The sequence below is a fragment of the Taurulus bubalis genome (assembly GCF_910589615.1).
Source record: "Taurulus bubalis genome assembly, chromosome: 9".
NCBI lineage: Eukaryota > Metazoa > Chordata > Actinopteri > Perciformes > Cottidae > Taurulus > Taurulus bubalis.
The window spans coordinates 1,459,978-1,472,477 of NC_136597.1; the positions used below are offsets into that span (position 1 = coordinate 1,459,978).

Consider the following 12,500-nt stretch of genomic DNA (forward strand, 5'->3'; position numbering starts at 1 on the left):
CGAAATACAAACATGGTTCTTCCAGTTTTGCACCCTGAATGTACAATCCCATTTGTGTTATTTAATGCTCGTTCGCTCCGCTCGGCTTCAGCCAATCGGCTCGTAGCTCCGTCACTGAGAGCTAAACACTCTACAAAGTCAGACTGTTTGTGTCCTGGCTCCTCATTGGTGGAATGAGCTCCTCATTGACATCAGGACAGCAGGAAGTCTCTACATCTTCCACCACAAACTAAAAACACATCTCTTCAGACTACACCTTGAATAAGGAACGCTTATTGAAAGTCTCTTTGGATAAAAGGATCAGCTGAATGTAATGTAATGGTGGCCGTAGTGGGTCAGGTTCACCGTACTCCGTGTGACATGATTGTGGGGTAAAGTGCTGCTGTGTTTGTGTCTATGGGAACATCTGTAGTGTTGCCGCTGGTCTGCACGCCCCGTCGCCCTCAGCTGGTCCACCGGTCAACCTCTGACTTATCTCTAATCAGCCACTTCAGCTGGTCACTGCCCTGCTGCATCATGGGATGTGTGAGGTTGTGCAGCTCAGCTGTCACACTCTGCCACTTTAAATGAACAACTATGAAGATATGTGTTGTTCCTTAAAACATATTCACTATGTAATAAGTGGTATTTATTTGGTGGATTTGTGGTTTTAAAACCGTAGTTCCTCTTTGTTGGTGATAGAAACTGGTCAAAGCTGTGACTGCCTTGGTAACACCTGTAATCAGGTGACACGTAGTGCAGTACAGGGCTGTGTGGGTCCACGAGTAGAGCTCCTCTAGACCACATTCCTGCTCCGGGAACACTTCAGTCCCTGGAGAGGTGCGATCCGGCTCAGCTGGAGGACTGCTATCAGTTCTGAGACTGATAATCATTGTTGGTTCAGGGCCGTGGTGGAACATAGCATTTAGTCATGCAGCAGCGGACCCAATGGATGATTCTGCTGCGTCACAGTCTTGCTCTTGGTTTTCATAACTTTTGGCCATGGTTCCTAATACGAACATTAGTCTCACCAAGTTGATTGCAGAGCTTTGGAAACAGTGAGACATTGTTCAGCAGGGCCAGTAACCCGTGCAGTCACAGGATACGATGGTAGACCAACGGGAAGAGCACTGAACGTTTCACCCATGGTGTCTTTTGTAAAGCTCATCCCGGTTTACAGGACAACTCCTGGATCAGCTTTGCCCTCCAGACAGAGGGATCGCTCACAGACAGAGGGATCGCTCACTTTGCCCTCCAGACAGAGGGATCGCTCACTTTGCCCTCCAGACAGAGGGATCGCTCACTTTGCCCTCCAGACAGAGGGATCGCTCACTTTGCCCTCCAGACAGAGGGATCGCTCACTTTGCCCTCCAGACAGAGGGATCGCTCACTTTGCCCTCCAAGGCTCGGCTGCTGTGACCGGCCTTTGAGCCGAACGCTCGTCCCAGATCTGAAGGTTCTTCCTTTTTCACAGCAGACGTTTGGACTTGTCGGAGTAAAAGCACAGGTTTCCTTCATGACACTGCCGGCCCGGTGAGCCGTGGCAGTGTGGCGGCGTGGACAACACACTGAAACTGAAGCGGCTAAATGGAAGTCAGTCATCATGCATCTCAAGATGGATGTACGCCTGTGGTTGCTGTGACCGAGCCTGTACTTTGATGGGTAGCAATAGAAACAGTTGGAATTAACCATTTAAACTAAAAAGCACTTCCTTGGCAGATTGATATGTTGAGCTTTATGAAATATGATGCATTGGTATCAAAAACCGCTCTACAATATATAAGGTAGTTCAAATTGGTTCCACCTCCACTTGGTACAGCACTAAGATGCTGCCTACATGCAACATACTTAACTTGTGATACTTGTCGTGCATTGCTGTACTTGGAAAAATGGAATTAATACAAAAAAGTGTTGCTATTTCCTCCCTAACCCCTACTGTGGATGAGTCAGTCACTCCTGAAGCGTGGTGCTCAGCCAAGCAGAGGCCAACATGCCAGGCTGAATGATGGGGACAAGGACCAGTTGGCACAAGCAGATGGAGTTCATCTTCATTCTACTGTCAGACAGGGTGGAGTAGAACTCTCTACAACCTGAACACACAGGTTGAAGGGTCACTTCTGCATTGGTCAACCTGGATGCTTTTGAGTGGTCGGCTGCCACCATGAGGCTGAGCTCTGTTCAGGGGCGCTTGAGAGAGCGCGTAACCACGAGTGTCCGGAGAGCGTGACTGTGAAGGCCCCGCGCTGAATATTCTCTAGCGCTGCATCTGACAGAAGAGCCGCTGATTTATTGCTCTGCATTTACCGCATGTTGCTCATAGAGCCGGAGGGACGCAGACGGAGGGACTGTAGGAAGGCCTGGCCCAACTGGTGGTGTGGCGGACGTGTGTGCTGCATGATGCCTCCTGTGAGTCATGCACACAGCAGGACGGGTCATGTGGTGCTCTGCAGCAGCTCACTCAGGCGACTCCGTATCTGATCAGCGTCCTCCATCACGAGGAGCGCCGCCCCGGGCTCTGGGGGGAGGGGCCTGTAGGGGGTCCCCTTCCCGCTAGAGCAGGGGCTCTCAACCTTTCTTGAGCCGCGGCGCATAATACAGCATATATGGTGATTATTATTATTATTAATGTCACATTGTAGCATAATACAGCATATATGGTAATTATTATTATTATTAATGTCACATTGTAGCATAATACAGCATATATGGTAATTATTATTATTATTAATGTCACATTGTAGCATAATACAGCATATATGGTAATTATTATTATTATTAATGTCACATTGTAGCATAATACAGCATATATGGTAATTATTATTATTATTAATGTCACATTGTAGCATAATACAGCATATATGGACATTATTATTATTAATGTCACATTGTAGCATAATACAGCATATATGGTCATTATTATTATTAATGTCACATTGTAGCATAATACAGCATATATGGTAATTATTATTATTGTCACATTGTAGCATAATACAGCATATATGGTAATTATTATTATTATTATTATTATTGTCACATTGTAGCATAATACAGCATATATGGTCATTATTATTATTAATGTCACAATGTAGCATAATACAGCATATATGGTCATTATTATTATTAATGTCACATTGTAGCATAATACAGCATATATGGTAATTATTATTATTGTCACATTGTAGCATAATACAGCATATATGGTTATTATTATTATTATTATTGTCACATTGTAGCATAATACAGCATATATGGTCATTATTATTATTAATGTCACAATGTAGCATAATACAGCATATATGGTCATTATTATTGTCACATTGTAGCATAATACAGCATATATGGTCATTATTATTAATAATGTCACATTGTAGCATAATACAGCATATATGGTCATTATTGCGCTCCCTACTGGCATGGAATAGAGTATTTCATTACTAGACCAGACACTATATTGCAGTTCAGACACTGTGTGTGTGTGTGTGTGTGTGTGTGTGTGGTCACTGGCCGCTGCCATCCATGAGAGGCTCAGCTTGACAGAACTGGGCTTGAGCTGTGGGCCATATGCTCAGCTTTACTGGTGAGATCTCACTCTGCCTCCTCGGCATGACACACTTCAGCTTTATTTATTCAGGAAGTCTCATTGCGATCAAGATGTCTGTTACAACAGATGACACGTATACAACATCCCAACAAGACCGTTCAGTCACCAAAAACCAGTCTTCCCCAGTTCAGTGTTTTCCCGGGTAGAGCCGTCCATTTCTGTTCTGGGATCATGTGGGGACTTGATCTAAAGCCATCTGCAACAACAGCCTGAGCTCTGAAAACGGGACTTCAACTACAAGAGGAACCAACGGAACCAATGAACAGTGCCAGAGGAGTCGCCCCCTGGTGGACATTAGAGAGACTGCAGCTTTAACACATGAAGCATATACTTCTATACAACCAGAGGAGTCGCCCCCTGGTGGACATTAGAGAGACTGCAGCTTTAACACATGAAGCATTGGAGTCACTTTTCAGAACCACAGGCTGGTTGCAGGTCCAGACTGTTGTGGCTGAAGTGCAATGCTTTAATTAAGATGTATGCATAGTTATGAGTTGACCGCCTCGATACATGCATTGACAATGACTTTGCTTATAACATGTCATTAGTTTTTGCTGATATGTTTGCATGTTACTTATAGTGTGTGTGTGTGTGTGTGTGTGTGTGTGTGTGTGTGTGTGTGTGTGTGTGTGTGTGTGTGTGTGTGTGTGTGTGGGGCTTTGTTACAAGTCTGCAAGCTCCATCTACCTAATGTGCACATTGAGAAAAAATATGAGAGAGCGAGAGAGAGAGACCGACCATAGGTCTTACTCACCAAATACTGCATTATATAACCTACTTCTCTTCAAAGCTGCAGTCCAAACATGCAGAAGTGTGTGTGACTGGCTGATTGATTTAAGATTGATTTGAGAACATGCTGTTTGACACAATAGACAGAGAGATCAGATATGACGTTTAAGATTTGAGCTTCCTGTTGTTGTGGTTTCAATCTTCCTGTTATCGGCATGATATCAATGCTGACTCGTGAATAACAAGGAACTTGTTTGCTTCAATAGTCACTTAAGATGTCATAACCACAAGAAACAACTGAAAGGTTTAAGGCTGCCCTGGGATGAGATATATATATATATATATATATATTCTATCAAAGGATCTCTCCTTTCCTCTGGAATGAAACCTCTTACTGACTGTGATACATGAATGGAGCTGCTTCAGGTTTCCTTCCAGAAACTTCTGTTCAAACACAAAAGCATGAGGAAGTTAAAGAACGGAACCGTCAAACAGCAAGTCATTTGACACCTAACTCATTTAGGTGAGGAGTTGTCTGTGTGCCATAGAGTTGTTGTATATTGAGTCAAATTGACAGTATTTCCTGTTTGCCCATGTTCCTCTTGTGATTTGCTTATTTTCTCTTATAAGTAGCAAGTCTGAGAGAATATGAAGGACTTCTATGTTGTCCTGCTTTGTCATTGGCTGTTGGATGAGGGTTGTGTTACAGTGACATCATCTATAAAACCACTTCTTCACAGCAGACATGTTCATGTGTTCATAGCAACAAAAGAAGTTCCACATCTTTAAATCACTGCTCACATTATTTTTCACTGATTCAATAGAACTGGAGCTGCAAGTAACCATTATTTAATATCCACCAATCTGCGTATTGTAACTTTATTATTTGTTTTCAATTAAAAGATGAATCAAGTTCAATCCATACAACTTCAGGAGCGGTAATCATTTCCCATGGTGATGTCACCTCATGGCTAACAATCCAGAGTCTGAAGATATTCCGTTGACCACGATGTAAGCCGAGGGAAAGCAATGCTTTTTAACATTTGAAGTATTTAGCTTAGTGGCTCGAAAAGGAAGTAAAATGTGTCCTCTTGACAGATCCATTAACAGCCTGCTTTGTGCTGATTGACGGCTGTTTCTTCATCATGGCTCTGACCCAGGAGGAAGTATCCCAGGGATCCGGCAAGTTAGCGTTAGCATTCTGAGCATGTTAGCATGCTGACATTAGCACTTAGCTTGCTAGCATGGTTGTAGACTCTGAGTCTTACCTCTCGCTGCCCTTTGTGTCTAACATATTGCCTCGTAGTACATCTTTATCTTCATGCAAAAGGTGACCACAAAGCTAACCTTCTCCTTCCTCTGTTCACAGATGAATTGGGTGTGAGTTCACTTGACGTCGGCACCCTCCGGGGTGTGGAGGTCTGTGCAACCAAAACCCAATAACCAGTGTTGCCCTCCAACCAGGACCCACATCTGTGATCCCCTCATGTTCCTGCAGAGCCCAGACTAGAGCCCAGACTAGAGCCCAGACTAGAGCCCAGACTAGAGCCCAGACTAGAGCCCAGACGAGCTCATTGTGAAAGCAGCGAGCTAAAGGAAGGGAGCAGCTGCCGGCATGGAGGCCGTAGCAGTGGACAACCTGATAGACTTTGACCTGCCCTCTGAGGCCACGGCTCCCAGCACAGACGGAGGCCAACACCACGGACATGCCGACCTCTTCTCCCCAGAGCAGGCGCCCTGCCTGGGGGTCCACCAGCAGCCTTTACTGCCGGAGCCCATGGCGCCCACCAAGCCCAGCTCCCAGCAGCAGCAGGAGGACGGAGACCACGACAGCGACGCCACCGAGTCGGCCGACAGCGAGAACGACATGGAGACGCCCGCTCACATGTGGGAGCTGAGGAGGTCGTCCTCCTCGTCCGCTCACAGCGGAGAGGACGCCGACAGCGAGACGGCGGAGAGGAGGCAGTTCATGAAGGCGTATGTGGAGAAGGTGTTCCATGGAAAGTAAGGGAGGACGCTTTTATATCTACTATTTTCATAAAATAATAACATGATGGATCAGAGTGATTTTGAAAGATGCTATAATCACTTTTCTACAGAATTGTGCACAAAGCGGCTTTAAAACATGCATTTCTCTTTTTACAGAAGAAATGGCACATTCTTTCTCTCGTAAAACAAAAGTTCTTGCACAACAGTAAAGAGCATCAGTGGCTCCTTGTTTGGAGATAAAGCGATGGATGAATGTCTGTCAAAATGTAAACTATAATTCAAGTTGCATATGAATTCTACACAAACATGTGTTAATGCGATGTGTGTAAAAATAATGACCCTGACTGTAAGTCTGCAATATGAGGAGATGTAGAGCTTCAGCATAGTGAAGGAAGGAAGGCCACATCTCATCTAGCCTTTGGTGCTTTATGACTCCTCTTAACCATAAACTGTAACGTGCTGCCCTAGTTTAACATGTTCATGAAATGTGCAGCTGTTGCATGGATGTAGATCAAAGTAGTGTTGGTGGGAGTAGACCAGAGTGGTGTTGGTGGGAGTAGACCAGAGTAGTGTTGGTGGGAGTAGACCAGAGTGGTGTTGGTGGGAGTAGACCAGAGTAGTGTTGGTGGGAGTAGACCAGAGTGGTGTTGGTGGGAGTAGACCAGAGTAGTGTTGGTGGGAGTAGACCAGAGTGGTGTTGGTGGGAGTAGACCAGAGTAGTGTTGGTGTGAGTAGACCAGAGTGGTGTTGGTGTGAGTAGATCAGAGTAGTGTTGGTGGGAGTAGATCAGAGTAGTGTTGGTGGGAGTAGACCAGAGTGGTGTTGGTGGGAGTAGACCATAGTAGTGTTGGTGGGAGTAGACCAGAGTGGTGTTGGTGGGAGTAGACCAGAGTGGTGTTGGTGGGAGTAGACCAGAGTGGTGTTGGTGGGAGTAGACCAGAGTGGTGTTGGTGGGAGTAGACCAGAGTAGTGTTGGTGGGAGTAGACCAGAGTGGTGTTGGTGGGAGTAGACCAGAGTGGTGTTGGTGGGAGTAGACCAGTGTGGTGTTGGTGGGAGTAGACCAGAGTAGTGTTGGTGGGAGTAGACCAGAGTAGTGTTGGTGGGAGTAGACCAGAGTGGTGTTGGTGGGAGTAGACCAGAGTAGTGTTGGTGGGAGTAGACCAGAGTGGTGTTGGTGGGAGTAGACCAGAGTGGTGTTGGTGGGAGTAGATCAGGGTGGTGTTGGTGGGAGTAGACCAGAGTGGTGTTGGTGGGAGTAGACCAGAGTGGTGTTGGTGGGAGTAGACCAGGGTGGTGTTGGTGGGAGTAGACCAGGGTGGTGTTGGTGGGAGTAGACCAGAGTGGTGTTGGTGGGAGTAGACCAGAGTGGTGTTGGTGGATGTGTTGATGGTATCTCCTCGGCTCACAGCAGTGTGTTGAACCCTCCCCCAGTCCTCGATGCCCAGCAGGGCTTCTGGGACGCTTCTGTCCTCACCCTTTCCACCTTCCACCAGTGGTTCATTTTCTATCCGCTCAGTGGTTTAACTTGCACTGTTTCTTGTCATTCTCGTCCTCCTTTATTCTCTGTTCACATTCACATGTCTGTCCCCAGGATGACTTCAACATTCCCATGACTCACCTCTAACTCCCAGCGGGGACAGCAGTCAAACGGATGCATGAATATTTGATGAGAAATCAAATATGAGCAGGGTGAAACGTTAAAAGGGCACTTTTAAATACCAGGGTACTTTTAGTTTTTCACAGACATTTCTTGATTCTTTTTCTCTGTCATTTCTGCTGCAGGCCTAATCGTTTCATAAGAGAATCATAATCATTTCATGCCTGGATCTCTGTGGTGTGACCTCTGTGGTCCTTGACCTACAGATGAGAAACCCACTGCTCAGTGGCGAAACCACCGGGGTGGCAAGGGGTGGCAGCTGCCACCCTAAAAAAATTGTTTGCCACCTAGATTGTCAGAAGTGTCTCCTATAATACACTATACATGTATTGAATGGTATTATATTTTTGCTACTTAAGCTGTTGATCTCTTTGGTAACTTCTAAAGCTAAAATCTTTAAGTTCCCCCTCCCCTGTAAAATGGTTGAGTCCATGAGTCCGCTTTGCTCGCTTGTCACCGTGGTTGCTGCCCATCTCCCGAAGAGCTCCGGAGAGAAGCCAAAAACAGACTGGAGACAAGCGTACTGTAGGCTTGCAGTGATGAAAGAAGGTACAGTACTGCTGAATTGTGAATCAAGAAAATGTGATGGGTGGTCATATGTGATAGACAGTTCCGTTGTAATTTCAATCGTTTATTTAATTGCTAGCTTGCAAAAGTTGGTAGCATACAGTAGCTAGCTCGCTATACAGCTTGCATGTGCTTGCTAGCCTTGAAGTTGCCACTGTTAGCTTAGCTAACCAACGTCTTATTAACATCTTTAGTGCAGTATGGTGGACTGACAGAAAATGTTATAGCAGTTTTTTCTCAGTTTTTAATTTCCTTACTTATGTAACCTAACTGTTAAGCTATTCCCGAAATCAGATTTTAGATACCACTAACCGTTTTCTCACGAAAAGCCTTTTTCTGGATGTTTTTAAAGGTACTCCGTCATGTAGCCTACAGTAAACTCAGTAACAGTAAAAAGTGTGCGTTCTTTTGTCCACCCTATCTTTCGCTAGCTAGTTAGTCTAGCTTTGGTATAAATTATTTTGTATGTGATAACCTAATACATACAGAACAAGCCATTGAATCTAATCTAATTAGAAATGCAATTGGCCATTTAGAAAAGTATTTGTCATTATGAAGGGAAATCTGTCATGAACATTTTGTGCTGTGGGCTCTGAATGCAGTTTTCTTTTTAGAGAAATCAAAGTTGGACTTGGAAAACAACTAAATGTAAGTGTTAACACACATCTAATGGGCTCCATTAGACCATAGCCTATTTAACTTACCATCCAAATGCAAGCACTAAATTAATTATAAATCAAACTGATGGCACTATTCAGATATCAGATCCTCTTTAAAACTAAGCCACTAGTAATATTGCAGTTTCAGGGCCCAAAAATGAAGAGAAAAGGTCAGTCAACCAGAGGGAGACAGAAGAGGTGGAGCCACAGAAAGACAGTCAGTGTGGAGGTGGAGCCACAGAAAGACAGTCAGAGTGGAGGTGGAGCCACAGAAAGACAGTCAGTGTGGAGGTGGAGCCACAGAAAGACAGTCAGAGTGTGGAGGTGAAGCCACAGAAAGACGGTCAGAGTGGAGGTGAAGCCACAGAAAGACGGTCAGAGTGGAGGTGAAGCCACAGAAAGACGGTCAGAGTGGAGGTGAAGCCACAGAAAGACGGTCAGAGTGGAGGTGGAGCCACAGAAAGACAGTCAGAGTGGAGGTGGAGCCACAGAAAGACAGTCAGAGTGGAGTGGAGCCACAGAAAGACAGTCAGAGTGGAGTGGAGCCACAGAAAGACGGTTAGAGTGGAGGTGGAGCCACAGAAAGACAGTCAGAGTGTGGAGGTGGAGCCACAGAAAGACAGTCAGTGTGGAGGTGGAGCCACAGAAAGACAGTCAGAGTGGAGTGGAGCCACAGAAAGACAGTCAGTGTGGAGGTGGAGCCACAGAAAGACAGTCAGAGTGGAGTGGAGCCACAGAAAGACAGTCAGAGTGGAGTGGAGCCACAGAAAGACAGTCAGTGTGTGGAGGTGGAGCCACAGAAAGACAGTCAGTGTGGAGGTGGAGCCACAGAAAGACAGTCAGAGTGGAGTGGAGCCACAGAAAGACAGTCAGAGTGTGGAGGTGGAGCCACAGAAAGACAGTCAGAGTCTGGAGGTGGAGCCACAGAAAGACAGTCAGAGTGGAGTGGAGCCACAGAAAGACAGTCAGTGTGGAGGTGGAGCCACAGAAAGACAGTCAGAGTCTGGAGGTGGAGCCACAGAAAGACAGTCAGAGTGGAGTGGAGCCACAGAAAGACAGTCAGTGTGGAGGTGGAGCCACAGAAAGACAGTCAGAGTGTGGAGGTGGAGCCACAGAAAGACAGTCAGAGTGTGGAGGTGGAGCCACAGAAAGACAGTCAGTGTGGAGGTGGAGCCACAGAAAGACAGTCAGAGTGTGGAGGTGGAGCCACAGAAAGACAGTCAGTGTGGAGGTGGAGCCACAGAAAGACAGTCAGAGTGTGGAGGTGGAGCCACAGAAAGACAGTCAGAGTCTGGAGGTGGAGCCACAGAAAGACAGTCAGAGTGGAGGTGGAGCCACAGAAAGACAGTCAGAGTGGAGGTGGAGCCACAGAAAGACAGTCAGTGTGGAGGTGGAGCCACAGAAAGACAGTCAGAGTGTGGAGGTGGAGCCACAGAAAGACGGTCAGAGTGTGGAGGTGGAGCCACAGAAAGACAGTCAGAGTGGAGGTGGAGCCACAGAAAGACGGTCAGAGTGTGGAGGTGGAGCCACAGAAAGACAGTCAGAGTGTGGAGGTGGAGCCACAGAAAGACAGTCAGAGTCTGGAGGTGGAGCCACAGAAAGACAGTCAGAGTGTGGAGGTGGAGCCACAGAAAGACAGTCAGAGTGTGGAGGTGGAGCCACAGAAAGACAGTCAGAGTGGAGGTGGAGCCACAGAAAGACAGTCAGTGTGGAGGTGGAGCCACAGAAAGACAGCCCAGAACCCCCAGAGGACACAACCAGTCCAACAGGTCCACATGGTATGTCTCAGATGAGATAAAACAGTAATTTATATGGTTGCATTTACTATTTTTTATAAACAAAACACTTAGGTATTTACCCTGCCCATAGTATACCTAAACAAAGTAATCAGTATGATTTCTGTAGAGGAATTACGTCAACTTATTTTCACTGTAAAATTGTTCTAACCTGTTTTCTCTTAGATATATCTAAGCATCGAATTGACAGCCCAAGTCAACCAAGCAGGCAGGGATTCCCCAGAACTCTCCAGGGTGGAGCTTGGAGGAGTTTCCACGTAGAGTGGTACCCAGAACATCAATGGCTTGAGTACTCGCATTCTAAAGATGCAGCATCCTTGTAGGCATTTTTCTCTACCTAATGTCCTCGAGAGCGTTTTTACGTCAGTGGTTGGTTTCTCTAATTGGAAATAAGCAACATTTAAGGATAGTGGATTTTGTCGTCATGCTAAATCTGAGCACCATGTCAATGCAATGCTTGCATGGGAAGAAAATAAAAGGAGGAAGGACAAAAACACATCAATGGTAGTATTGATGGAAGCAGAAAATAGGAAAAAGATAATTGACAATCAAAAATACATCAAAACAATAGGTGAAATACTGTGTCTTACAGCAACCCAGAATATTGCCCAGCGCGGTCGTAGGGAGTCTTCTGACTCAGAAAACAGGGGCAATTTCCTTTTCCTTCATTTTAGAACTCGTAAGCAAACATGACCAGTTAGTAAGGACGAGATTAGAAGATCAAGCCAAGAATGCCAAATACACCAGCAGCCTCATTCAAAATGAAATGATAAGCATTTTAGCAGGGATGGTCAGGGATGAGATTATTAAAGAGGTCAAAGAAAGTGAACAATTTTCTGTCATAGTAGATAAAACCAAAGATGTAAAAAAAAAAAGAACAAATGTCTTTTGTTCTTAGGTACTTTTATAACGGCATGGTGCACGAGAGCTTTTGAGAGTTTCAGGAAGCAGAAAGGCTGGATGCTGCAGGTTTAACAGAACAAATCAGACTGTCTAGAGAGGCGAGGCTTGAATTAGCAGCCGTTGAAGCACTCAGGTGTCCAGGCGAGAATAAGGCATGTAGCCAGTCATGCACACTGCAGTGCACACTGTTTAAACCTAGTGATAGTGGACAGTGTGAAATCTGTATCTGAGGCAGGAAAGTGTTTTTCTTTGTTGGAACGTCTGTATGTATTTACGTCAGGCTCGTATGATAAATGGCTGAAGGTGCAACAAGAGATGTTTAAAGGTGCTGGACCAAAGGAGCTTCAGCGTCTTAGTGATACAAGATGGGCGTGCCGCTATGTAGCTGGTCGGAATGTGATGGATAGGTTGCCTGCTATTGTGTGTGTCCTTGAAGACATTTCACATGAAGACAACCCAGATAGAGCTGTGGAGGCCAGAGGAATTCTGCATCAGGTAGATCTTAATTTTATTGGATGTCTTGTAGTGTTCAGAAAGATTTTACACAAGTTGACCTAACACAAGCCGTTGAGTTGGCAGAAACACTCCAACAGGCTCTCAGAGAATATCGTAGTGAGCC

At 45.6% G+C, this 12,500-nt stretch overlaps 1 protein-coding gene across 1 annotated transcript in view; it reads left to right on the forward strand.

Annotated features, from left to right (window-relative positions):
• Positions 1-5,924: 5,924 nt before the first annotated feature.
• Positions 5,925-12,500, forward strand: part of kiaa0513 (KIAA0513) — a gene marked incomplete at its 5' end in the record, with an annotated part of 33,142 nt that continues 26,566 nt past the window's right edge. The window contains one exon of the mRNA XM_079223290.1: positions 5,925-6,313. Within this exon, the coding sequence (XP_079079416.1) occupies positions 5,925-6,313 (389 nt within the window). The remainder of the gene's footprint in view (positions 6,314-12,500) is intronic.